This window comes from Pelobates fuscus, chromosome 11 (genome assembly GCF_036172605.1).
Source record: "Pelobates fuscus isolate aPelFus1 chromosome 11, aPelFus1.pri, whole genome shotgun sequence".
NCBI classification, from domain to species: domain Eukaryota; kingdom Metazoa; phylum Chordata; class Amphibia; order Anura; family Pelobatidae; genus Pelobates; species Pelobates fuscus.
This window is the reverse complement of record NC_086327.1, coordinates 87,349,767-87,375,413: the sequence shown is the minus strand read 5'-3', so window position 1 is coordinate 87,375,413 and position 25,647 is coordinate 87,349,767. Positions and strand designations below refer to the sequence as shown.

Below are 25,647 nucleotides of genomic sequence, written 5' to 3'. Positions count from 1 at the left end.
GCACATAGCACAAACCTAGCCTTTATTTGCTCATCTCACTCTAGGGTGCATGCCTGCGATCAATGTAAACACATTAAACGTTTTTAAAGAACATCATCACCAGTCTGGAACTTGATTAAACTAGCTAGGTACCACTTATCCAGGTGTCTACAAGTGACTCTAATATCTGTTTATTTTTCAGCGAGAGTTCTAAAAGCAGGAAGCAAGCTAAATAGAGATGTTGCGAACATAAAATTTTCCATTCGCAAATGCGAATTTCCGCAAATGTTCGCGAACGGGCGAACCGGGCAAACCCAATTTTTTTTATGTACACTACTGTTACACCAGATATGAGTTGCACTGGTGTGACACTGTGCCCTGACAGGCCCTGAAACGCACACGTGTGAAGGAAACTGACTGATATTATATTACAGTCAAAAAAGTTTATTTTTTTTTTAAATGCAAGCTATTGTGACACCAGATATGAGTGGTGGCACTGGGCAAGTGGGCACAGTATACGCTGTGAGCCTGACACACACGCTGGCAGGCAAGCAACTGCAATTAGATTACACAGAAAAAAAAAAAGCAGACTGATGTTCTAGCCCTAAAAAAGGCTTTTTGGGGTGCTGTCCTTACAGCAGAGATCAGATGAGTCCTTCAGGACTGTAGTGGACACTAAATACACTAGCCTAGCTATCGATTTCCCTATTAAATCAGCAGCAGCTACACTGTCCCTCCTCTCACTAAGAATGCAGCTTCAGGGGGGCGGGGAAAGACGCACTTCGTGTGAGCTCCCTCAATATCTCACTTTAAGCAGCTATCAACAAGCGAATTTTATCCCAGAAGGGAATGACCCAGCAATTTTGCTCCTACCTGACCGACCCGACCCGACATGCTTAATAGCGGTCAGCAAGTCGACAGAGTCTTACTTACCTCCGGGTGGCAAGTGTGGCCTGGTGCTCACCGGGTGTGAGAGGCGGGAGAGGCGGACGATCTCCCGATCCTGGGATGCCCAGGAGCAGCTACTTCCCGGCAGGAGCTCCGTTACCCCCCCTCTGACCGGTGGGGGTTATCCCGGTCCACCCCTGAGAGGCTGTCTGGAGCTAATGGACGCACAGAGCACAGCCGCCGAGGCTGACATACTCATCTGCAACTCTACCAATATGGCGGCAGCCGTGTGTCCTCCTGGTACCAGCAAAGCATGGCAGGATAGCTGGACAGACTCTTTGATCAATTTTGGAAGCAAATAACAAGCAGGAAGCCCCAACAAGCTCCACCACAGCCCCAACAAGCTCCACCACAGCTAAGCGAAGCAGTCCCCATTAAAATCCACCAACGCAAAAGGTGTCGAAGACGGGACCGGAGGCACAAACAGAAATGCAGAGCCTGCCCCACATCAAGCACTCGCCTCCACCTTAAGCCACCACAATCCTGCACCGGACGTGAAGCACCAGCGGGACAGATCCGACCACCCGACAAAACAAGCTTCCACCACCTCAAGCCGCGAAACCGGTACTCAGCCAGAGACTTGCCTTTGTTGTTCCAGGTATCAGGGACTCCCAGAGTCTGCCCCTGGCACCCAGAAGGGATCGGATGAGCACAAGCAGTAAACAGCAGCCTCCCAAGCATGTCCCACTATAGCCGATCCTCCATACCATGCCTTTGATCACATGAACTGCTCTCTGCACATTAACTAATCGTAAAGTATCAAGCGTTTAAACATGTCATTATTTCACCTCCTAAAGAGTTTATTGTCGTAGTTCCTTACATGCCTTTACCTTAACCGTTCATGTATTATGTTATTCACTAGTCTCATCTCATCGGGTGACTCACACTTGATTTATAACTAGTGGTGGAGCTGCTGATATAAATACACAGTTGATAACGTGCAAGCTACACCCTAAACATGACAGACATCTTTTACAACAATGTACTGCTATATACTCATACCCTCAGTGCAACTAGCCATGATATACGCACGTTCAGCCTAGCATGCTCAAATATAACACACTTCTGTCTAAAAAACAAAAAACAAAAAAAATAATAAAAAATAAAATAAAATAATAAAGAATGCAGCTTCCGAATGAATTTAAAATGGATGCTGTCCAGGAGGTGGGAGGGTCTGCTGATTGGCTGGAATGTGTCTGCTGACTGTGAGGTACAGGGTCAAAGTTTACTCAATGATGACGAATAGGGGGCGGACCGAACATCGCATATGTTCGACGTCCGTGGCGAACACGAACAAGCTATGTTCGCCAGGAACTATTCGCCAGCGAACCGCTCGAGACATCTCTAAAGCTAAATATTTGTCAGGACGAATGGGCTGAGTTATTATTATTATTATTATTATATTATTTATAGAGCGCCGTCAAATTCCGCAGCGCTTTACAATGGGTGGACGAACAGACATGTAGTTGTAACCAGACAAGTTGGACACACAGGAACAGAGGGGTTGAGGGCCCTGCTCAATGAGCTTACATGCTAGAGGGAGTGGGGTAAAATGACACAAAAGGTAAGGATAGTATTAGACTAGTGACAGTTGCAGAAGAGGAATCAGTTAATAAGAGAACAACACTAGCCACTATTTACAGTTGCTTGGTAACTAGATTTTATTTAGAACATAACTATGTTAACATAGTTAACATAACTGCATTTGAAGTATGTGCTTTCACTTGATTGACTATGTATTCGAGTAAATGCACATACTATGACGTTACAGGCAAAGTAAGGAATACAGGTATCCCGTCTACTAAAACGCAAGTTAAAATTCAAACGTATATTTTAATGTGACATTTTTCTAATGACGTAATTGATGCTTTGGCTCTGGGTACTGGACAAAGCCAGAAGGACAGCTGCACAGCTGCATTTGGCCAAGAAACCTCCAATTTCTAATTTAATAAAACAACATAGAGGCAAACAGTCAAAACAGGGGACATGGCATAGATGACATGTCACTTTTCACGAGTGATGTAAATAAATATTATCTAAATGTGGAAGCAATTGAGACATTTGTTCATTTGCTTAGTGTAGTCCAGAGGTGCCCAAAAGGTAGATCCCCATATATAAAACTACAGCTTTCATGATGCTTTGCCATTCTGAAGGCATTCCAAAGGCATCCAAAGCTATTGTAGTTCTACAGCATCTGGAGTTCTACCCTTTGGGCACCCCTTGTCCCATCTTGTTTTAATGTGGCTGCAGAGCAGGGATCAGCAACCTTTTCCTGCATGCAAGATGGATTGCATTTGTGTAAATGGATAGAAAACCGCATTCATCTATATAGCTACAAGATACTAGTAGATGGATCCCTAATTTGCAATGCTAATGCCGGATTGCCAGGTATATTGATACCAAATTAGAGAGTTATCTACTAAACAGCTGAAAGGTAAAAATCAACAACAATAAACACAACAGGAAATGGGTTTTTCTTAAATTTGGTATATCAGCAGTTTAGTAGATAACTCTCTAATTTGGTATCCATGTGTGGGCTTGCCATATATAGGAAGTAAAATTAGGATGCTATGGTAGGAAACTAAAGTCTGCCTACTAAATAGTTGGAAAGTCAAATTAAGAAAATGGCTTTTCCTTATTTCGATCTTAATAAGTTATTATAGTTTACCTGTATCCACCATGCACTCTTACAAATACAAAGGGAATGGTGACATGTGCACATAGGCTGGAAGCCTGAGAGACTGCATACCATGCGTTCGTTGGCCTAAGTGCCGGTGGGAGATCTAGCCGTAACTCCATAAAACATTGTTGGATGTCCTCACGCTCTGCATGAGGATGCCTAACGTCTTCAAATTTCCCACAGGAAAGTATTGATTCAATGCCTTCCTATGGAGAAGCTTTAATTCACATTTCGCTCAACGTGCATGCACATTACGTTCCCCCATTGGCCTGACGACGCAGGAAGAGATGACGAAGCAAGCACCAAGGTAAGTGAAAACAAAGTGGTTTAACACTTTCATGGCCAGAGATTGAGGACCTAATAAGCTAGGGACAAGGCCAGAGTTGACTACCCAGGGGCTATATAAATAGGTAGAGTGTTCAGCACTAGACTACACCACCCCAGGGAGGTCCAACCCCTTTGCAAGCGGCGCCAGGTCATAGAGGGGTCAGGATCTACTTGAGCCTAGTGCTGAGCCTATTGTACAGAACACTGGTGAGACGCAGTACTGGATACCGTATCTTCAGAAGGATATTGATACCTTAGAGAGAGTTCAGAGAAGGGCTACTAAACTGGTTCATGGATTGCAGGATAAAACTTACCAAGAAAGGTTAAAGGATCTTAACGTGTATAGCTTGGAGGAAAGGCGAGACAGAGGGGATATGATAGAAGCATTTAAATACATAAAGGGAATCAACACAGTAAAGGAGGAGACTATATTTAAAAGAAGAAAAACTACCACAACAAGAGGAAATATTGGGACAAATGTTTAAAAATAAATTCAGGAACTATTAGTTTACAGAGAGGGTAGTGGGCGCATGGAATAGCCTTCCAGCTGAAGTGTTAGAGGTTAACATAGTGAGGGAGTTTAAGTAATATTGTAAAGCGCTACGGAATCTGTTGGCGCTATATAACTGGCAAAAATAATAATAATAATAATAATAGGCATAGGGCTATCCTAGACTTAAGATAAGGCCAGGGACTACTTAAAGTATTTAGAGAATTGGGCAGACAAGACGGGCCGAATGGTTCTTATCTGCCGTCACATTCTATGTTTCTATGTTTCTAAAAAATTGATAAGGCCTCATCTAAAGGGAATTAGGACTCCTGTGTTCTAGCGGGCCTGGGCAAAAATGAATTTACCCATGTGAGGAATAATGACCTGCCATAGCAGTTATGGCAGTTAACGGCTTATCGTGGTACATTTATCACATTCCTAGGGTACAAATAGCATAGGATTTAAACAGGGGACACAGAAATATAAATATTCTACTAATTATCTAATGCATGCTGTTGATAAGTATTTAAACATTCAAATGTAAATCAAGATACGGTAGGTTTCAGAAATGCAGTCAATCACATTGTAGTCACTTACTAAAGGAACATTACTAATACTAACAAGGGACTAGAAAACATTGTACCCTTCAGCTTTTTAAGGTTTTCTATTTTTTACTGACATTCATCTTTTTATCTGAAAGATGTTTGTCTTTCTTTCCCAAGTAAAGTCATTACTCTTATAAAGGAAGATGATAAAACACTTTGAAAAAGGACTCGGTATGCACTGATGACTCCTAAATTTTAAAAAGAAAATATTTATTTCCCTTCTCTGTGAGTTATTAAGAAAATCTATTTAAAGTCTCGGAACTCATCTCCATTACCCCTGAGTTATTCCCACTCATGGAAATAATATTGTGATTTGACTGTGGTATTCTTAGTCATTTCTTTTTATACATATAAACCTGATATATTCTCAGGCAAAACATTATTTTAACCTCATCCCTGCCAAGATGCCCTGTATGAGCTATATTTTAAATCTAAATATAGCTGACATTGCTATTTTATTACTAGTGAAGCTGCTAATTAATTAGGTTTGTTTATTTGAAATCTCCTAATAAATTATATTTCATAGTGTAAAAAAAACAACACCATTTTTATATCCACATTTTTTTTCAAATATTGTGTCTTGAACATTCTAAATATGTTCTTTTCAGTGCTATAGAAAATATTGTTTGTCTATCTATCTATCTATCTATCTATCTATTTATCTATCGATCGCTCTATCTATCTATCTATCTATCTATCTGTCTGTCTGTCTATCTATCTATCTATCTATCTATCTATTTATCTATCGATCTATCTATCTATCTATCTATCATCTGTCTGTCTGTCTGTCTGTCTGACAATCTGTCTCTCTGTGTGTCTGCCTCTCTATCTATGACTTTTATCTTCAAGGATGTATCACCTAAATAATGTTGCCAAATAACAGGACCATTATATTTATTCCTAAAGATATTGGTAGGACAGTAGACTAGAGCAATTTCCTTACTTTTATCTGAGAGCATTGAGTGCTTAGACTAAGTTCATAGACTTGGTATTTATGGTGTATAATAAAGGGAATATATAGAATGGTCAAGAATGCTCTGGCCTGTGCTTAAAACATAAGGGATGTCTATGGTTCTGGCACCATTCAAATGTTTGGATAAGCTTGACCCATTCACCATCTTTATAATAAGGTGAAGGGGGTGGATGGTACCATGCCCATTGTCCTGTCGCATATTAAGCCTTGTCAGATTTTTAGCACTTGTGTATTCAATGGGCTGTACCCGCACAAAAGAAAACTCACCTAACATATGCAGTAGATGAGTCAGGGCAGTCTGGCATATGATAATAACAAAAGACCAACTCATGACTAACATTTAGTCCATTTTTGGATTGTATAAAAAATGGACGAAAGGCAGTCCTACTGTTAAAGGGTTCCATAACTTTCCTTACCCTTATGTAAAGTAACATCTAAAAATCAAACTTTATAATTAGTTATCTGATTTTCTTTTAATTTTGTAGCCCATGGAGCAGCGCAGCTAAGTGGAATGGGCCTTGACATTGCTAGGAGACAGGCAAAGAAGGGGTGTAATGTAGGGGACTGGCTAGCATAGCTGGAGGAGTATATATAGTGGCCATTTTAGCTCAGTGGCCATCTTAAATGTATCCACACTTACCTGTTTTGTGGTAGGTTTGTGGTAGTGTCGCTTTTGTCTTTCAGGTACATCTTGACATGGAGAGTCGCACTCAGGACTATCATGTCAGCCCCCCCTGGGGTTGCTGGGCGACAGGGGCTACGCTATAGATCCCAGGGTGGCCATAGTGAGCATGGAGGCCAACACGGCATGGAGTCCCGCAGTGGGGGCTGCCCAGGTGGCCTAATGCGGGATCCCCCGTTAGGACAACAGAATGTAGGAACAGCAGTAGATTGCGGGAAGGGGGTCGTTGGCGCCGTCCACATGGGTAGCCTACGTCAAGGATTGGAACAAATGGGTCCCCACAATGGCGTGTGGAAGTGGACAAGACTCGGCCGCGGCTTGGTTCAACGCTTTGTTATGGTTTCTTTTCAGGTTATTGGTGGCAGGGGTGTCTCCGTCAGCAGTAGGGCGCAACAGGATGGCGTTTTATTTATGCTTAAAGGGTGGGAAGAATTAACCAAGCATTTCCTAGTGCGTCCGACTACAAAAGGGTTTCGGACAGGCAGGTCATCATGGGATTCACGCAGGCCGGTATCCTTCAAAATTCTGCAAGGCTTACTTGGCGTGCTGCCGGAGGTTTTTTTTTCGGAATACGAGGTTGTGCTGTTTTCCGTGGTGTTTAGTTGGGTGCTCTTGAGTTGGTGAGCAGCAACTGTCGGGGCGGAGGTGAGTTACAGTGTCCGGACATGGAACTGTGGCAGAATCGGGTGGTACGACATCTCCACCATTCCAAAACCAACGTATTCGGGTAGGGCAGCAATTACGCTGTTTTTGATGTCTGGTATGGGCATGTCCAGTGGCGTTTCGGGTGTTTTGTGCTGGGAGAGGAGGTTCATTTTTATTGAAAGCCGATGCTTCTTCAGTGTACACAGTTCAGTTCCTTAGGTTGGGTTGGGGGGTGAACCAATCAGGTAGATTGGGAGGTGGGAATCGGTGAGATTCAGGTCATAGGTGAGACCCAACCAATCGGTTTGAGTCTGGTTGAAATGGTGATCATTGTTCTGTGTGGATAACGTGTTTTTCTTCCGCAGATTGGATTGCATGGGTGATGGGACACTCATATGTGTTCTGGGCACAAAGAAGAGCCGCAGTTCGTCATCAATGCATACAACTGGGCTTCCCGCGCTCAATGGTGCAGATGGAGTGATTTGGTTTTAGGGGTTGCAGTTGGCACGGTGTATGCTTAGAGCTATTCCAAAGGCTTAGAGTGGGTAAAGTACCTAACATTGTTTTGTTTCATGCCGGGGGGAAATGAATGAGGCCTATTTTCGCAGAGGGCTTTGCTCACGGAGCTGAAAACAGATTTGGATCGGATGAGGCATATGGTCCCTGACGGGGTTGTCATAGGGTCAGAGATGGTACCGTGATCGCAATGGCAACACACTAGTAACCATCAGGCAGTGGCAATAAGTAGGAGGATGGTAAATTCAACTATGTCAACTTATGTTGGGCTAAGGTAAGATCCCCAGGACGTACTTGGAAACCAGAGTAATATGAATGTACCTTTCCTGGTTAAATACTTTGTTAATATTATTATGTGAGGCGCTTGAGGGAAAGAGTGGTAAGGCATGGGGAGTTCGAAGCACAGTTGCCGGGTTATTACAGGCAAGATGGGTAGCATCTGTCAGAGGTGGGTATGGACTTCTTGTTGTTTGGGTATCAGGAAGGTTTACAATGAGCATTGTTGTGGGGGCGCTCAGGTAGCTCAAGGTGTCGAGCATTGAGCTATGGCAGGGGATGGATAGAGAAGTTAGGGTGTAGGTTGTTTGTCCTGATGGAAAATAGTTGTGGTTCGCTAAAAACAGTTTGGTTTGTCAAACTATTGGTAGGTTCGAGCTTGTCGCTAGCTCTGAACCTGGTGTGTGTAGGGTGTATCTCGCTAGGCCCCTACATGGACAGTTTGGTGTGGAACAGTATTGGTAGATTCTAGCGCGTCGGTAGCTCCGAACCTGGCAATCTCAGTATGCCCCTATATGGAAGAAAGCTGAAAACCATGCCTTCGGTGGCAATGGTTATGTCATGCCCTTCGTGGCAATGGTTATGTCATGCCCTTCGTGGCAATGGTTATGTTATATGTTAATTATATGTTATAATGTGGTTTTACTTATTGTGTTGCGGGTCATTGTCTGGCGTAGTATTGTTGAAGGAGTTGCGGGGGGGATATGTTATGTTAATATGTGACAATGACCCTAAAATATTTAAACTTTTTTTAATTTATTAATAAAGCTCTGATAATTTTCCCAAATAAAGGTGTGCAAGTATTTGTGGGGGGTTTGGGTTAATCACACATATGCCGGAAAGGCGACTATGGATATGTCATGCATTAATGTTTCTACTTTCTGTAAGCGTAAAAATATTCATTATAAGATTCATTTCTTTCTGTCTTTTTCCATGTTTCTCCTTCCACCTGTAAACTTTCCAACTGTCTGATGTTGAATGAATTATAGAATATAGATGGATTCACTCTGAGGCAGTAATTCCCTTATAGATGTCAATGGCCGCCATCTTTTAATTAGCAAAATAAACAGTGCTATGATAAATGCCATTATTTACTCAACAAATGATCAAATCATTGGTTTTTTTTTTTGCTCCACAGGGGCAATAAACTGAAATTGTGGTGTGATTTATTTCAGAACCTTTGACTTTCTGCATTCTGTGTCAGCAGGCAGGCATGCATAAATACAATCACATCTCACAATATAAAGGAAGCCTTTTAATGTGGATGCATCCCTTCCTAAGCGTTACTCACCCGGAGCCATTTCAGAGAATTTCATTTACAGAGTTACAGGGAACCAATGAATATTATCTAATCATTTACTCATACCAAATAACAGTGCAGTGGTTGTATCTAGGGGTCGTGTCATATACAGTGTATGTCTCTATCTATATTATACACACAATTATTACCCGTAATGTTCCTTCTCCATGCAATTTGAGGGCTCTAATTTCAGACAGAACTCGATTGCACATATCTTGAACTATCTGAGATTAGCTGAAATACCTGCCAACCGGGACAGTAACTCCCACTAATCTCGGACAGCATTGGGACATACAGGTTCCAGTGCTGCCCTAAAAGTAAACACTTCCCTGCACTACTCGAGCACTAATCAAAATACTAACCCTAACTTTAACTCTAACACACTCATTCCAGCTCAAAAACATTTCATATTGAACAGCTAACAGTGTATTAAATAAAAATAGTGCCATCAAGGTGTTTTGGAGACATAATATATCTGTTATAATCTGTACACCGAAGACTTTTTGGAAGTTGCATGCATGAATTGCAGCTTCTGTTTATGAGTCTATCTATCTATCTATCTATCTATCTATCTATCTATCTATCTATCTGTCTGTCTGTCTGTCTAGGCTTAGGCCTCTGATTGCTATAGTTCATCAGTCTATGTACCTTTCACCTCAAATACCAAATTTCTGTAAGAATATTAAAGTGTAAAATATAAAGCAGTACAATTCAAGGAACTCGATTGATTTAGGAATAGAAAGATATATTACTAACGCTATAGTGTTCGACTCCCAGTCCCTCTTTAGATTCAGAGCCCTTCCATTTTAATACATTAAATAGGGTAAAAAAGGATTTGCTTACCTTTTTTTTTTTTAACAACAGGCTCACCCACTGCTTCTCCCGGGATCTCATCCGGGAGGCATTGCTTTCATGATGACTGTCCAATTCAATGCTTCTCATAGAGAAGCATTGAGGATTAGATGTGCATGCGCACACATCCAATCATATGTTTCCTATAGTACTTCCCTATGAGCTGCATTTGATGGCATTCAGCATTCTCATGGAAGTTGAATGTCACATGTGCGTTTCAAACTCAGGCGTTCCAATAAAAAGCGTTTCTAGTCACTATAGGCATGTTTAACCCTTCAATCAAAACATTGCTTTTCATACAGCAATATTTTAGATTGAATGGCTAAAACCACATTGAGATGAACTGATCTGTGTGGCTTCAGTGGTCCTTTTAATAAAATGGGTTTAAAAAGTTCAACAAAGGTTGTCTGATTGAATGTTTATATATTATAAATATTGCTAAAAACATTGTCTAATCCAGAGGAACAATAACTTCAGTTCATTTGAATATTTTATCATACATATTCAAAGTTCTTTTTCAGACGTGTGCAATTTAAAGGGAACTTTTATTATAATAATTATTATTATCATTATTATGATAAACATATTCTTTTGGGTGAAAAATATCATGAGTTCAAAGACGGCAAATTGTTGCCATGCAAGTTGTTTGGTCAACGTTTCCCATGATGCATCTCCAGTCCACTGTAGCTTTAATGTTTAATGTTAGTCACAGCTGGAACATGCTTACTATATAAAGTCCTTTGTTTGCTGAATGTTGTACATAGGTGTTTATTGAAAAATAGGTGCCCTTGAAGTGTCTCTGCATAATCAACAATTGTTTTTTTTTTAATGTATAAAGAGCAATTGCAATTCCTAGCATTCCAATATGATCCAGAGAACTCATTTTAAGGACTGTGAACAAACACAGCTTTTTAGCCTGTAAATAATCAAACAGCATTTTTAAAATTTGCAGGTTTCCAAATGTATCTTGTGCAAATTTCTATATACATTAAAAAAAAAGGCTTAGAGAAAAAGGATGGGACACAAAGCAAGCAATCTATCTAAGTGAAATGTGAATGCAAGGACAAAATGATAGTGATAGGGTGGGTGTGTGATTGTGTTTGAGGACGTTAAAGGAGGGCAAATAATTCTAACAACTGGTATAAAAGGTAGCTGTCAGGTCAGGATCAGAGAACAAAGAAATGCCACAAAACATGAGGAACACCATGGAGAGAAAAAGTATTCTCACGTAGACCAAAAATAAATAATATCGCAAAGTCAACAGCATGGCAAATAATAGAAACGGCCCGTACCAGGCTTGAGTTCAATGAGTAATAGAGATATGGAACATTACTTAAAAATAAAAAAAGGTAAATATAGACTTGCATCAGGATAAGAGACAAGAAAAGTTGTGTCAAGGTTATTGGAAAGACTACTTTTTGCACAGTTCCCTTAAACAAGACATTAATTGATATCCGCAAAATGTTGCAAGATATTTGCAATTCCCAATGCAATGCGATGGAATGCATTCATAATGTCAAAGCCTAAAAGCAAGGGACATTTTTTGAGAATTATTAAAGGCTAAAATGTTCTTTTTACAGGAATGTTTAAGCTGTCAAAAATATTATAAGTGACTTGGTTTGTAAGATGTCACAGAACATTAAGTAAATTAATTGATTATAAGAAACATTAAATCATTTGGAAATATCATTTCTTTAAAGGGTTGCTCCAAGATACATGACATACTTTAGTGATTTGAAGTGGTAATGGTGCCACGTCTGTAAGTGCAGTATTTTGCTTTGAAACTCTGCACATATTGACTTTAACTCCACCTTCATCGCCATATTTAGAGTGTAATTAACCAGCCATGAAGAGCTCCATACTGGGTAATGTCAATTCTGTGCATATTCCTATGCAACTAATTGCATTCATTGGCTGACAGCAGTCAGGTGACGTTCTCAGCCAATGAATAGCAGACAGGATCAGCCTTTGGCTTCTGCAGGTCTGCAGAAGCTGGATCTTATCCCTGGCCACCAGATGACCCTCAGAACCCGGTCGGGGCCCACGTAAGAGGACAATTCACTACTGGGAAAGTGGGCAATCCATTACTGGGAAATGGAGTCAGGATACTCCTGGCAGCAAGCTGTAGCAGTTATGATGCTTGGAGTTACTCTTTAATGTTTAGTTAAGTATTTATTATCGGGACATATTACGCATAAAAACATAATTGTCCATCCTACAGCATTTGCACTTTTTGATACAAGATCATTACATTTCCTGATCTTTGTGTTATTAAATGTATTCCATATTATCCTACAAATGCAGAGATCATGTAATTGAAAAAGAAAAAAGCTGAAGCTGAAACTTTCTTGTGAATTGGGTGAGGTATTTGTGAGAACTATTCAAATAAGATAAAACAATAAGTCTTTCCCTGATAAAAAATCCTTTTAAAGCATGATCCCTGGTCACGATTCGTGGAATCTTTTGAAGTTTTCTGACAAATGTATGTAAGGTGTTTACACTTGCTCACCTCTGTAATATAAAGGGAGAGAAGTGATTGGTATCCTTTCCTATGACTCATTAGACCATCCATCAACTCAAGCCCAGACACAGTCTATGTGCTTAGTGCAACTAGCAAAAGCAGTTCAAGTGTTTTTTTTTTACAGTTTATGTATATGTGAATTTTCTATCATCTGTGGTTTTGAAAATGCTAATTAATAGAAACTTTTTTAATGCATTTTCTTTAAACACTAATATTTCCAGTGGAGAAAAGTCACTGTTTTAAGAGAGTGATATATATATACATATCAACTGCAGCTTCAGAAATGTTACTGAACTACAAGCCCTATGATCCACTGCCTAGAAGAGCTTTTTGGCAACAGACATTACATGGCATAATCATTGGGTGAACTGAGAAATGCAATTATCTTTGTGAATTTACTTTGTGCTTTCTAGGGGGCCATCGTGTCCATAAGTTTGACTAATTTACTTTTTGGGGGGGGGGGGGGAAGTGTGGGAGGGGGGAGGGGTATTTAAGGAAGATGATTATATAAATCAGAAAAATGTCATAGAGGTCAAAAACTATTGTGCCATGTCAATCCTGTATGCCAAGGATGCCCCAAAGTGAGACCCTTAGATGGTTTGGAAGTACAAATGCCATGATACTTTGCCATTTTAAAGGTTGCCATAGCTTAAGGGAAGTCATTGGTCTACAACAAGCATGTCAAACTCAAAGGCTAACACGGGCCAAATAAACAAGGTTTAACTTTGTGTGGGCCTAAATAAAAAAAAAAGATTTAAACCTAGACCAACACAAACTAAAATTACTTGTATCATTCTCATGCAAACAATATGTAATCCTGGGTACATATATATAATTTACTCAAAAGTTTTACTTCAACATACTTACTGTGTCCCCCCAATCTAATACACAATCTCCCGCAGCATCGTCCCCCCCCCACCCTAATACACTGCTCGCTCCTCCAATCTAATACACTGCCCCAATCTAATACACTGCCCCCACTCCCACCACTCTAATTTAATACACTGCCTCCCTCCCCAATCTAATACATTGTCACCCCTCCACTCTAATTTAATACACTGCCTCCCCTAGCCTCCCCCAATTTAATACAGGGCCCCCACTCCCACCACTCTAATGTAATACACTGACTCCCCTCCTTCCCACAATTTAATACACTGTCCCCCTTCCTCCACTCTAGTTTAATATACTGCCCCCTCCCTCCACTCTAATTTAATATACTGCCCTCCTCCCTCCCCAACCTAATACACTGCCCTCTACCTCCACTATAATGTAATACACTGCCTCCTCCCTCTAACCACTCTAATACACTGAACCCTTCCCCAATTGATACACTACCCTCACCTTCCCTTCCCCAACTTAATACACTGCCCCCTCCCACCACTATAATACACTATCCCCCACATCCTCCATTCCCATTTTAATAAACTGCCCCTCATCACTCTGTCACACTGCTCCACCTCCCTCCCCTTAATTTAATACACTGCCCCCAAAGTGAATACACTACACGAAGGTTCCCCCGAACTCCTTTTCCTCTACCTTAAGCCATATTCAAGTCCAGCCATGCATGATCTTCTCTGCTCAAGCAGGCCACATGCTTCATTGTCACTCCAAGCAGCAGGGAAGGGGAGTGGTTGGCCTGCTTTGCACGCAGCCAGCCACTCTGTGCACTGTAACACCACCACGCAACCACTGCATACAAATGCATATGATGGAGCAAGCAATCAGCGGTGGTCCGTGGGAGGGCCATAGCACAAACTGGCCCCAGGGCAGGTGGCCTACCGGGTAAAGTTTCCGGTATCCCAGTAGGCCAGTCCAGCCCTGGGCTGCAAAGATACCCATTGTGGGCCGCATGTGGCCCGCTTGCCACATGTTTGACATGCTTGATGTACAACGTGTAGGGATCTGCCTTTTTATTCTATAAAAGATGGACAATTTATTTAATTTTGAACAACCAAGACAAAAAATGCAGTAGTATATAATTTTTTAGTTTAAGTATTTTATATAAATGTGGCTAGAATTCATTAGCTACTTTGTACTTATATTACTTTCATTTACTATGAAGCATTTATTATTATTAAACCAGAGCTCCTTTTTGCCCTTTAGCAGATGACAAATATAATTAAATGCTTGGAGTTCTTTAGTGCCAAATTGGAATAATTCAACAAGAAAATATAATCTAATTGTATTATTGATTTGATGCTAAACCAATATAAAAAAATAAGATGTTGCATAAAGGTCACCATACTTATTAATTGATCAGAGGTTGGTCAAGCAGCGCAAATTTGATGCACAAAGATAGCTGGGTCCATTCACTAAACACTGACTATTGTCAAGTTGACGACTGATTTGCAACATATGAATCATAATAACGAATTTGGAAAAAAAAATCATAATTCTGGAGAGTTGGGCATTTTTCAATTTATCTAAACTAGCTTAAATTTTGCAAGTCAGTTTTTAATTCACTCAAAGTCACTACTTAGTAGACAGATCTCATCATCTTTTAAAGTGACTACAACTAAATAAATTAGCTATTGGTTGGGGTTCGATTTTGTAAAACTTTAGTAGTTTTAATTTGTATGGAACACCTGGCTGTAACTAGCGTTGATAAGGCATGCCATGTATATTAAACCATTAAGGACACAGCTTCAGAAGTAAAAGGCCGTCATGACGGAAAATTTCCGTCATGTGGCCTTAATGGGGTCAATTAACTCTTGATGCACCATACACACATATGAACTCTTACTGCACTTCTTAGTAAATGCCCAGGTGCACATGGATACTGCTAGTGCATCAAGGGGAAATTATATCACCCTAAACACATATATTAGTTTTTATTTACTTACCTCTGCGTCATTGCCTACCCCAGTGCATGTTTCAATAGCATTAAATTGGGTGAGGAATCAAGAAACTGCCATTTCCAGATAAGTAACAGATCTGCTTTAATTTCATTGCACTACATCCAATAAAGTGTTAATGTGCAGTCCTGACCTCGTCTTTATCTGACATTCAGAGAGTAAAAACAATATTTTCTTTTATAACAGTTCGCAGACACTTCTTGTTTTGATAGCTCACTTATGTCTTTGATTTAAATAACGTATGCCTATTTGCAGTAGATACAGTACAAAAACCATTTAATGTGTGCTTTTAATTACAATCTGAAAGCACATCTTTAAATTAATCAAAATTGTCTCATGATTGAAAACCAATAGTACATATTTTTTCACTTTAACATATGTACACATTTTATAACGCATGCCATTTTGAAGGCTTGACTGACGAAATAACAAAAAATTAAATAATAATAAAAAAAGATGAGTTTTATTCACACTGTTTTTTTTTTAGATATGACAAGAGCATCATCTAACCATGAAATGACTTTAATGGCTTTTAAATAAATAGTTTGTATTGTAATCCATATATAAGTGGTAAAGGTAGGAGCAGTGAATGGAAAATCCCTGAGGCTAGGCATCTTTCAGCTGAGATACAGTGAGAATAAATTGCACATACTGCTCAATCTTATAAATAGCAGTTTGGGGTGAACCTGGCCTTTAAAATGGTAAACATCAATCAACCATGCAGACATTTAAATTTTAGATTACCTTGATCTTGAGTTAACACATTTGCTACTATACAAGCAAAATGCGTAGGATGTCCAATACTCATTATTGCTGTGCAACTCCCTACTTTAGCCAGCCAGAAACAACTGATAGACTACATAGTTTTCTCAATATGGATTTATCTGGCTAACAAACATGCTAATGCTCTATTTTTTTAGAAAAAAGTTGTATACTTTATATTGACTTGGGAAGGAATTTTCTATTTTCTTGCTGGTATCTTTGGTTTAAAGGGTCAGCATTGGTGTCTCTTTAAAGCAGGGGTTTTTAACCCAGTCCTCAAGGACCCCTTACCAGTCCAGGATTTAGGGATTACCTGGGTGTGTCTACGGTGTTTTTTTTTCCTTTTTCTAAACACCTTAGACACACCCAGGTAATCCCTAAATCCTGGACTGGTAAGGGGTCCTTGAGGAATGGGTTGAGAACCCCTGCTTTAGGGAGATGAGACCAAGGTTACTTGTTATTCTTTTTACGGCCATCGATTTAATAATGATGCAAGTGATTCCATACTTTTAGAAAACAAAATCAAATTATTTATCTACAGTAGTCATCATTAAAGTCGTATTATCAATACTAATTTTATTATTATAGCCCTTTTTAACCAGTTTGTTTTTTATGAATTATTTTTAAATCATGTGCTTCAGTTAAATTCCACCCTGGTTGACTCCTTGCTATTCCCCAAACCAGGGTTAATAATAACAACTCTTCCTATGAATTTAACTTTTTCCTTTGATGTTTTTTTTTATATAAACACCTAGAAATAATTTCTTTTCCATTGTTTAAGAGGAAATCATCCAGAAAATCTTTCTATTCCATTCTGTGGTGAATTTTAAATGAAATTTATTATTGTCCAAATTACCTACAAAATCCCTAAAGGATTGTTCAGAACCCCTCCTAATAATAATATCATCCTCAATGAATGTTCACCAGAGCTCCAAGTTCATCATGCCTAGACCAAACAGCTAACATCTCCCCACAGTGTTATATAGATATTGGCAGAGCTGTGGGCAAACGTGTGCCCATGGCCATCCCAGTGATCTGTAAATACACTTTGTAATCAAAGAGAAAATAATTGTGTTCCAATATAAAGTAAATGGAGGCAATGATAAGTGCACCTGAAGAATTGGATATGTTTCCATCTTTTTTATATATAGTTGGCTGGTGCTTCTACTATCAAATTATGTTGGAATTCTGTATAAATGGATGTAATGTCCAAAGTAGCCCAACTTTCTTCTTCCTTCCACTCAAGTATTTATTTGGTGTCTTTAATATAGCATATTCCTTGCTGTGCATATTTTTGTAGTTAAAAGAATACAAAAGCTGACAAATTGACCATGATGGAATTTGTGACGCTTATAATAGGACATCCAGGGGGGAAATTGAGACAATTATGAATCTTTCGTAAGAAATAACATATAGAAAGCACCGTATTATCATTAAAAATAAAATCATATTTGTTTTAAGAAATCACATTATGCAAAATTGCTGATTTTAATAAATTCTCCAACTTACTATTAAATGACTTTGTAGGCTTATTAATTAGCTCTACATAGGTATCAGTGTCTCCTAGGATATTGTGAGATTCCTGTAAATAATAATCCCTGGACATTAATACAATGTCCCTCCTTTTTCTGCTTCTTTTATGACTATGTCTTTCCTATTAATTAAAGATTTTAAACATATATTCTCTTCCTTAGTGAGGTTATGTTAAAATATGTAATTTTCGTGAATGGATTAATGTAGCTTGTACCAGCAAGACTGTAGTGTGTGAATGGAAGCATCTAGATTATTAATGTATGTATGTAATATGAAGCTGAATATTTTTGTAGTATGTATAGTATTCCCTCTACGAATTCCCACCTTCAAATTCAACATTATTTGCCAGGTTTGCATTCCCTCTCTCCCCTTATATATGCTATGAATATTATGACAGAAAATAGATGCACTTTAAGGCCACCAGTCATCCCTAGTGGTAAAAACAGTCAGCAATCACTATTCAAGCCTCAAAGCCACTTTTATCCAACCTGTAAATGATGGAGACATAACCCTGTCTCCTTTGGACTTCAGAGCGGATGGACACTACTATAAGTAATGTTTGAAGATTGGCTGTTGAGTACTCTCAGTGCAACATGGTGTGATGTGACAGTTAGCCATTACAGAAGGAGTTGTGTTCTGGCTCTAATCAAAATTAGAGAAAAACTATTCAGTGTTCATGCTCCTGATAGTGAAAGAATAAAATGCTGTTTTTAAACATACTTAATATGTTCCAAGTGAATCCTAAAAGTAGAAATATTTTTTTTTTTTAAAATGCAACAGCCTTTACCATCACTACCAGCTATATACAATCCCGTTGAATATGAAATAATTTTTTCCGATTTTCACAGAAGATTTACAAACTTATATATAGATAAAAAAAAATTGGCATGCATTAATCCTTATACATTTAGAAATGCAGAGAAGAACCATCAAATGAACAATACTAATATAAGATTGCTGAAGGATAAAATAAATTATTGACATATTGGCTCTTTATTTAGATTTCATCTAAAGTGGTATTGTAAACCATTAACAGTGTTTTGTATACCACAGTATAATTACAAGACAGCAATATCTGTCCGGAATAAGCCAGCTCCCACCCATATCCTCATGCTCTAGGCAATTTTATGTTGAAATGTAGTTTTAAAAAGCCATGAGAGAGAAGACAAAATATGTCATTAATTAGACACAGATTCAACTTACTTCCCATCCTAGATTGGACTCTTTTATTGTGGTCTTTTGCATCATGATGTATGGTCCAAGTCTTTCACCCATTTCAATCTTCTTTTTGGCCCAAATGCCCAGACCAGCTCCAGGAATTGAGGATTCTCTTAGTTCGAAGTCAGGAGGGATTGGAATGTCATCTGGAATGTATACAGGAGCTTCATAAGGTGACCCTTCCTTTGGGGTAAAGTCTTCACTGGTGGGGAATGGTGAGGGAGGTCCTACTGGTATGGGGGACATGATACTGTCCTCTGTCTCCTCTTCTGCACTTTCACCAGCAAGGAGATCCGGGTCGGGCTCATACATATTATTTACAAGGTCACTGTCACCTAATAGAGAAAAGATAAGATTATATTTAGGTATTAACAGTAACAGATTGAAGAGCATATAACTGTATACAAATTATATACCATTTCATGTACCATACAAACAAGTTGCAATGTTAAAAACTCATAATTTTGATACTTTTGGTTACACTATCCTTTAGATACTTTTGGTTATATCACTTTAAATAAAGTACTTTAAAGCCCACTGTTAAACAGGGTGGTGTTCTAATGATATCACATGGTTAGGAGAACATAGGGTTAGAGTTAGGAAAATTTGAATTTAAAGGGGGCTTTGTGGGAGATGATTCTTGTCTATAAAGTGCTGAGGGCATTTAATTCAAGTACAAAATACTTGTTTTAGAGTGATAAAAGTTATAGTCCAAAGCACATTGAAGACAGGAAATACCCCCTAACTTTAAACATTTCCTATCCCTAAGCCCCACTAACCCTAACCAAAAGTCCCCCCAAATTCATAGCACAAGCTGCACTGCTGTCCTTCTCAATAGTGTCTTTTTTGCGTTTGTTTAATGATTCTGCAGTCGTATGAACATAGCTAATTTATAACATTATAACTAGCACATAGCTAATTTAAAAATTTTGATAAAATCAACTGAATAGGAAAACAAAATCTATAACCCAGTCAATTGAGAAATGTTATCAAATTCTGCTATCTAGACTTAAAGGAATGCACTTTGCAGGAAGTGACTCCAAAAGTAAAACATTGCCTAAATGATAAATAAAAAAATAATAAAATTGAAACATCCTAAAATTGCTGCACCTGTAGATTCATTCTGACCAGGAAAATAATTTAAAAAAATCATATTTCCTGCAAATTCAAGGCAGCATCCCTTATGGGTTAGCTCCGCCCCCAACAGGAACAGGACAGGAAACAATTAATTAATTATAACCAGACTGTAGGCATAAAAGGTCCCTCCTCCCTCTAACCCACAGTCCAGTACAAAGCTATAAAACAAAAAACATTGGTGGGATGCTGATGCTGCCATGAATTATAGCCAGGAAAAGAAAATTACGGTAATGGAGAAAATGTTCTATATTTTGTATCCTATGAATCCCTATGCAGAAGGGGTCGACGGGATATTTATTCTATATTAAATACAGCTGCAGTTCCACTCATCCAATGTTAGCTGATCACCACCGTATCACATCTACTGTGAACAGGGCTAGATTGCTCTTGTACAGTCGTGGCTTGGGCTCTCTCGAGAGGTGAAAACGGGAAAGAAGAGATGGTCATCTAAGTTGGATGGATCTTGGAAAGCAAAGTAAAAAAGTAAAATTTCAAAGTGAATCTCAAATTTAAGATCGAGTTCATCTATTTTGGGCTAAGATTTTAAATTTACTTTGAATTCACAGCCCAACAATTTACTGTTTATTATACCTGTATGATTTCAGAAGAAAATTCTATTGAAAGGTTTATATCTACCCTTTCCTAAACCTGTTGAACAAGTTCCCATGTTGTCTGTGTTTATTTTCAAACCCAACTAGTTAAGAACAATACGTGTACTATTGCACTAGACAGTCATGCTCACAGTCATCGTATTTGATGTTGTGTAGACATGTGCAATTCCGTTCTATATGGACAAATTAAGCAATTCGGAAACATTCAAATTTCCAAATTCTTTTCAAACCGAAAATAACCAAAAGTGAACTAATTTGGAATGAGTCTAAACAATTTTTTTCTGATCCATTCATTTTCATAAAGATAACAAATAATGGTCTTATCTTTAACCCCTTAAGGACCAAACTTCTGGAATAAAAGGGAATCATGACATGTCACACATGTCATGTGTCCTTAAGGGGTTAAACAACTGAAACAGCAAAATTAAGAACAGGGATTTTTTAATCTAGTTTTGATCTTTTAGCTGTTTAGTATATAGCTCCACCAAATTAGGGACTTACTGACTAAGCATCTGAAAGAAAGAATTATAGAAAAGGGTTTTTTTCTTGTCTTTGATCGTTCAGTAGTTCAGCTGATAACTCCCTAATTTTGTACTTATACTTTAAGGATATCAGGAATTAGGGCGCTGTTTAGCAGATAGCTCCCTTATTTGGTATCCTTAAATGATCTTTTGGCCAATCCAATACTTTTCATAGAGAAACAATGGGATGATGTGCACATGAGCAGGTCTCATCTCACTGCACTTGCAATGCTTCTTATAGAGAAGCATTGAACGCATTGATAATCTTTGAGAAGTACAAAACAACTGGGAGGGTGCAATACGTTATAAAAGTGCAAATTTCTTGTGAAATCAGAACTTTTATAAAATGAGAAAGTGAAGAGGCTCTGTTAACATTTAACACATAAGCTAAACTGCTGTTCAGTGCTTGGCCTATATGAATGGTTCATATAACAGGTGACGTTTTTTAATGCATAATCTGCCACTCACATGGCCTTGACCAGTCATGCTCACTAACATTAGACATGTGCATGTGCAAAAAAAAAATATTTGGAGATGGTCAAATTTCAGCCATATGTTGGTTTGGCTTGCTAGAGTTTCAGTAACATAAATATGAATTGGGAAATGAATCAACCAAAAGGACATGAAAATTAGACAATCGGTGTATAAATATTATGTGTATACTTTACTGATAGGAGCAATTTCACGCCATTTGATTCGTGGATCAAGTGAGCAAAAGTGACCAAAATCCCCCCGCTATATTTACATATTTATTAAATATATAATATGTAAATAACGTTTTTTTGGTCACTTTTCACTTCATCTGTGAATTAAATAAACATTTTGTGGCTATCCCCTTGCCATCAATCATCCATCATATTATTTTCATATAAATCATCTCTTTTTGTGGCATCACAGACAGAATTCAAAATCACAAAATCACAAAACAAAAATGCTTGGCCATGGCACATTTCAAGTTAGCTACATGTTGGCTCGGAGTTGAGGAAGTCTAACAATCACCTGATTGGCCCAAATTCAGATGACTTGCAGTTCAGAATGAAACAAATCTCCCAAAGTCTACTCAACATTTTTACTATGGCAAAAAAGATACACCTAATGTTTTAAAGCCAAATATATGCCTTCCTTATCAAGAGCACAATTTGCAGATTTTTGATAGGTCTAATTATTATAATGTATCCAGATTTCGACTTTTATGGGGACTTTTAGAATAAAAAGGACAGTACTTATTTTAGTGCATCCCTGCAGTATGTATTGTTTATAACTGTGTTTAAAATGCCTGTTTGGTCAGAAGCCACATTTCTTTGTGACTGTAAATCACAATTTGTACATGTACCGCTGCATCATGCAAGCCAAACACAGGCCTACAATCACTGTTACACAGGCTTCAATTATGGCAAGAGTGTTTCTAATCAGTGTTTCATAACTCGTTGTGAGGCAGTGCCAAGAACATGGCTTTTTATGACTTTGGAAACCCTTACTGCACAATAGCATGTTATTTTCTTGTGTTATGAACCTAAATTTCTTGACTTCACTTACGCAGTGGTTTGAGAATGGGGATATGGGTTAATGACTTTCCTATTAAGACTACTGCAGCGATGACTAACTTTGTAATTAATGTTTCACATGATGCTGGCTGGCTGCTGTACCTAGTCCTCTTACCATTTTAAGGTGGCTGAGCATCATGGGAAATGTAGTTTGCAAACTTCTGTCATGACAAGGTTAGTCAGCGCTTTAGACCTGCTGTGCATCATGGGAAATCTAACTCACAAACATTTGAATACCTTAAAGGGACACTATAGTCACCCAGACCACTTCAGCTCAATGAAGTGGTCTGGGTGCCAGGTCCCCCAGGTTTTAACCCTTCAGATGTAAACATAGAATGGAAACTACTATGTTTACATTGCAGGGTTAATCTAACCTCTAGTGGCTGTCTTCCTGACAGCTGCTAGAGGCGCTTCCCCGACGCTGGATGCAAAATTCGCATCCAGCATGCAGAACGTCCATAGGAAAGCATTGAGCAGGAAAGCATTGATCCGCACGCGGATCCCAAGTATTTGTAGCGCAATGGTTGGCCATAAGTGGTCAACATGAGCTTTTATTTGGTTTCTAAAAATAAGCATGAGGACACTGGTACAGCTTCGCTCTAGTATATAATACATTTAATAATTGTATCATTAACTGTTAACTGAACTGCCTGAAAAATCTAGACTGTGATCATCAAAATATTTGCCCTTGTTTTTGGCAGATCTAGACTGTGATCATCAAAATATTTTTATTCCTTCCTTCACTAGAGCTGTCACTGCTGGCCCCCGTAAAGTGAAGATGACAGAGTAATAAACCACTTAAAAGACTACTCCAAGAACCATGACCACTTTAAACCAATGAAGTGGTCATGATGCTTGAACTCTAAATATGCAGTGTTTTAATTTGAAAAATACAGAGATATAGCACATTACTACCTCCACATTGCGAATGTTAAATTTGTTCATATGTGGCGTCTGTCATCAGCAAGCACAACATGTTCGTCACAGTCCCAGCTCTCTGCTGCCCAAGTTCTCCCCTCAGCCCATCCTCTCTGACATCCCTGTCCCAGCATTGAGGGGAATGATGCTCCAGGAAGAACTTGGCCTCAATGTTAATTTGCAAGTTCTACTTTCTTTCTTTTTTCTTTTTTCTTTGAAATTTTGGGGGTGTGGGGGAACATTAAAACACTGTTTTTTTGTTGTTGTTGTTGTTGGAGTAATAATTTAAGAATACCAGCTGATTTTCACATGTAATCAACTGACAGAAACCTAACATTTTTCTCCTAAAACCATGGGTATACATCCATGAATTCCTTATCTCTTCAGTGAGGGGAAACGTGGCTTATAAAAGAGGAGGTGATTGTGATTCTGCCTGCATGCCAACTGTACATTCTGGAATGAATGCAAAGGAAAACCCAGCTCTGCTACAATGTGAACAGCCGAGGCTATGTAGGATAGATTTGTCTTTTTTTTTTTTTTTCTTTCTTTTTTTTTTTAAACGTGAGGCAGCATGACTGCACTAATACTGAACAGCAGTTTCTACTATGATAACAAGGGCAACAACAGCCTCATTGTGGGCCACAGAGAAAAACGGAGAGAACTCCCATGGTGTATATTAATGACTGACCTCTGATGTAATCCAAGAGGGGATAGCAATAGCACCTAACAAAACTTAACAGCTTTCACTTCTGCAAAGGATATAGAACTTTTTTTTTTTTTTTTTTTTTTACTTATTTTATTGTTTTGCTGCCAAGTTAGAACCAGGAGACATCAATGGAGGAAGACTCGGCTTCACGTTAGATTAATGATATGCCTTTTAACCCTTTGACTGCCAGAGGTGAGGCCAATACATTGCTATGTACACCTCTGGCTCTCAAAAGGTTACATATTAAAAAATACATAAATACTATAACTATAGGTAGGATTAAATTAGCAACTATTTTGCTTGATGAAATATTGTACTAAATTCCAATTAAGATTATGGATAAATAATGTTAGTTTTGGGTCTTTTGGGGTAATAATGCTATGTATCAAAGAGCCTGAATTATCTCCTGCTTAAATCAATAGAGTTTTTTTTTTTTTTTTTTTTACTAAGCTATAAATATTGGACAATTGTCAAAGGAATTCCAACTGGTAAGCCAAAAGTTAAATTTAAAATATAGCTAAGTGAGGGATTTTTCTATTACAGACATCTAATTGTACCCTACTCTTGTCGATTGTCTATAATTTCAATTCCCATTCCCATTTCCATTACAAATGTGGTTTCGTTTTAATCCATAGCATTTGGAAAATTACCTTTCTGTTGAACAAATTCAGAACGTGATTTTTTTTTTTTTTAGTGATACTAGCTGTATAGACTTTTGTGTAAAATACACATAAAAATACAGTAATGTTAGCACACCTGCATATGGGCTGTTAACGTAGCAGCAATCAAAAGAACAATGATTGTCAAACATCCCCATTCGATAATTGTAAAGTGCTGCGGAATTTGTTTGCGCTAAATAAATGCTTGTAATAACAATAATAACTTACAAATATTCAAAAATAGACCCAAATCAGCAATTAGTCTGGAAGAAGAGGCTATGTCAATATTTGGAAATATTATGTTCTTAGTAAAATATGGGTAATATTTATCAAAGCAAAAACAGGTGCTTTTTTGGAGCAAAGAACTAAATAAAGATCTATCATCACAG

At 38.4% G+C, this 25,647-nt stretch overlaps 1 protein-coding gene across 3 annotated transcripts in view; it reads right to left on the bottom strand.

The window, feature by feature from the left end:
• PRDM16 (PR/SET domain 16) overlaps positions 1-25,647 on the bottom strand; it is a 532,436-nt gene that overhangs the window by 332,767 nt on the left and 174,022 nt on the right. For all 3 annotated transcript variants that reach the window (XM_063436810.1, XM_063436811.1, XM_063436812.1), the window contains exon 2: positions 19,148-19,497. In XM_063436810.1, the coding sequence (XP_063292880.1) occupies positions 19,148-19,497 (350 nt within the window). The remainder of the gene's footprint in view (positions 1-19,147; positions 19,498-25,647) is intronic.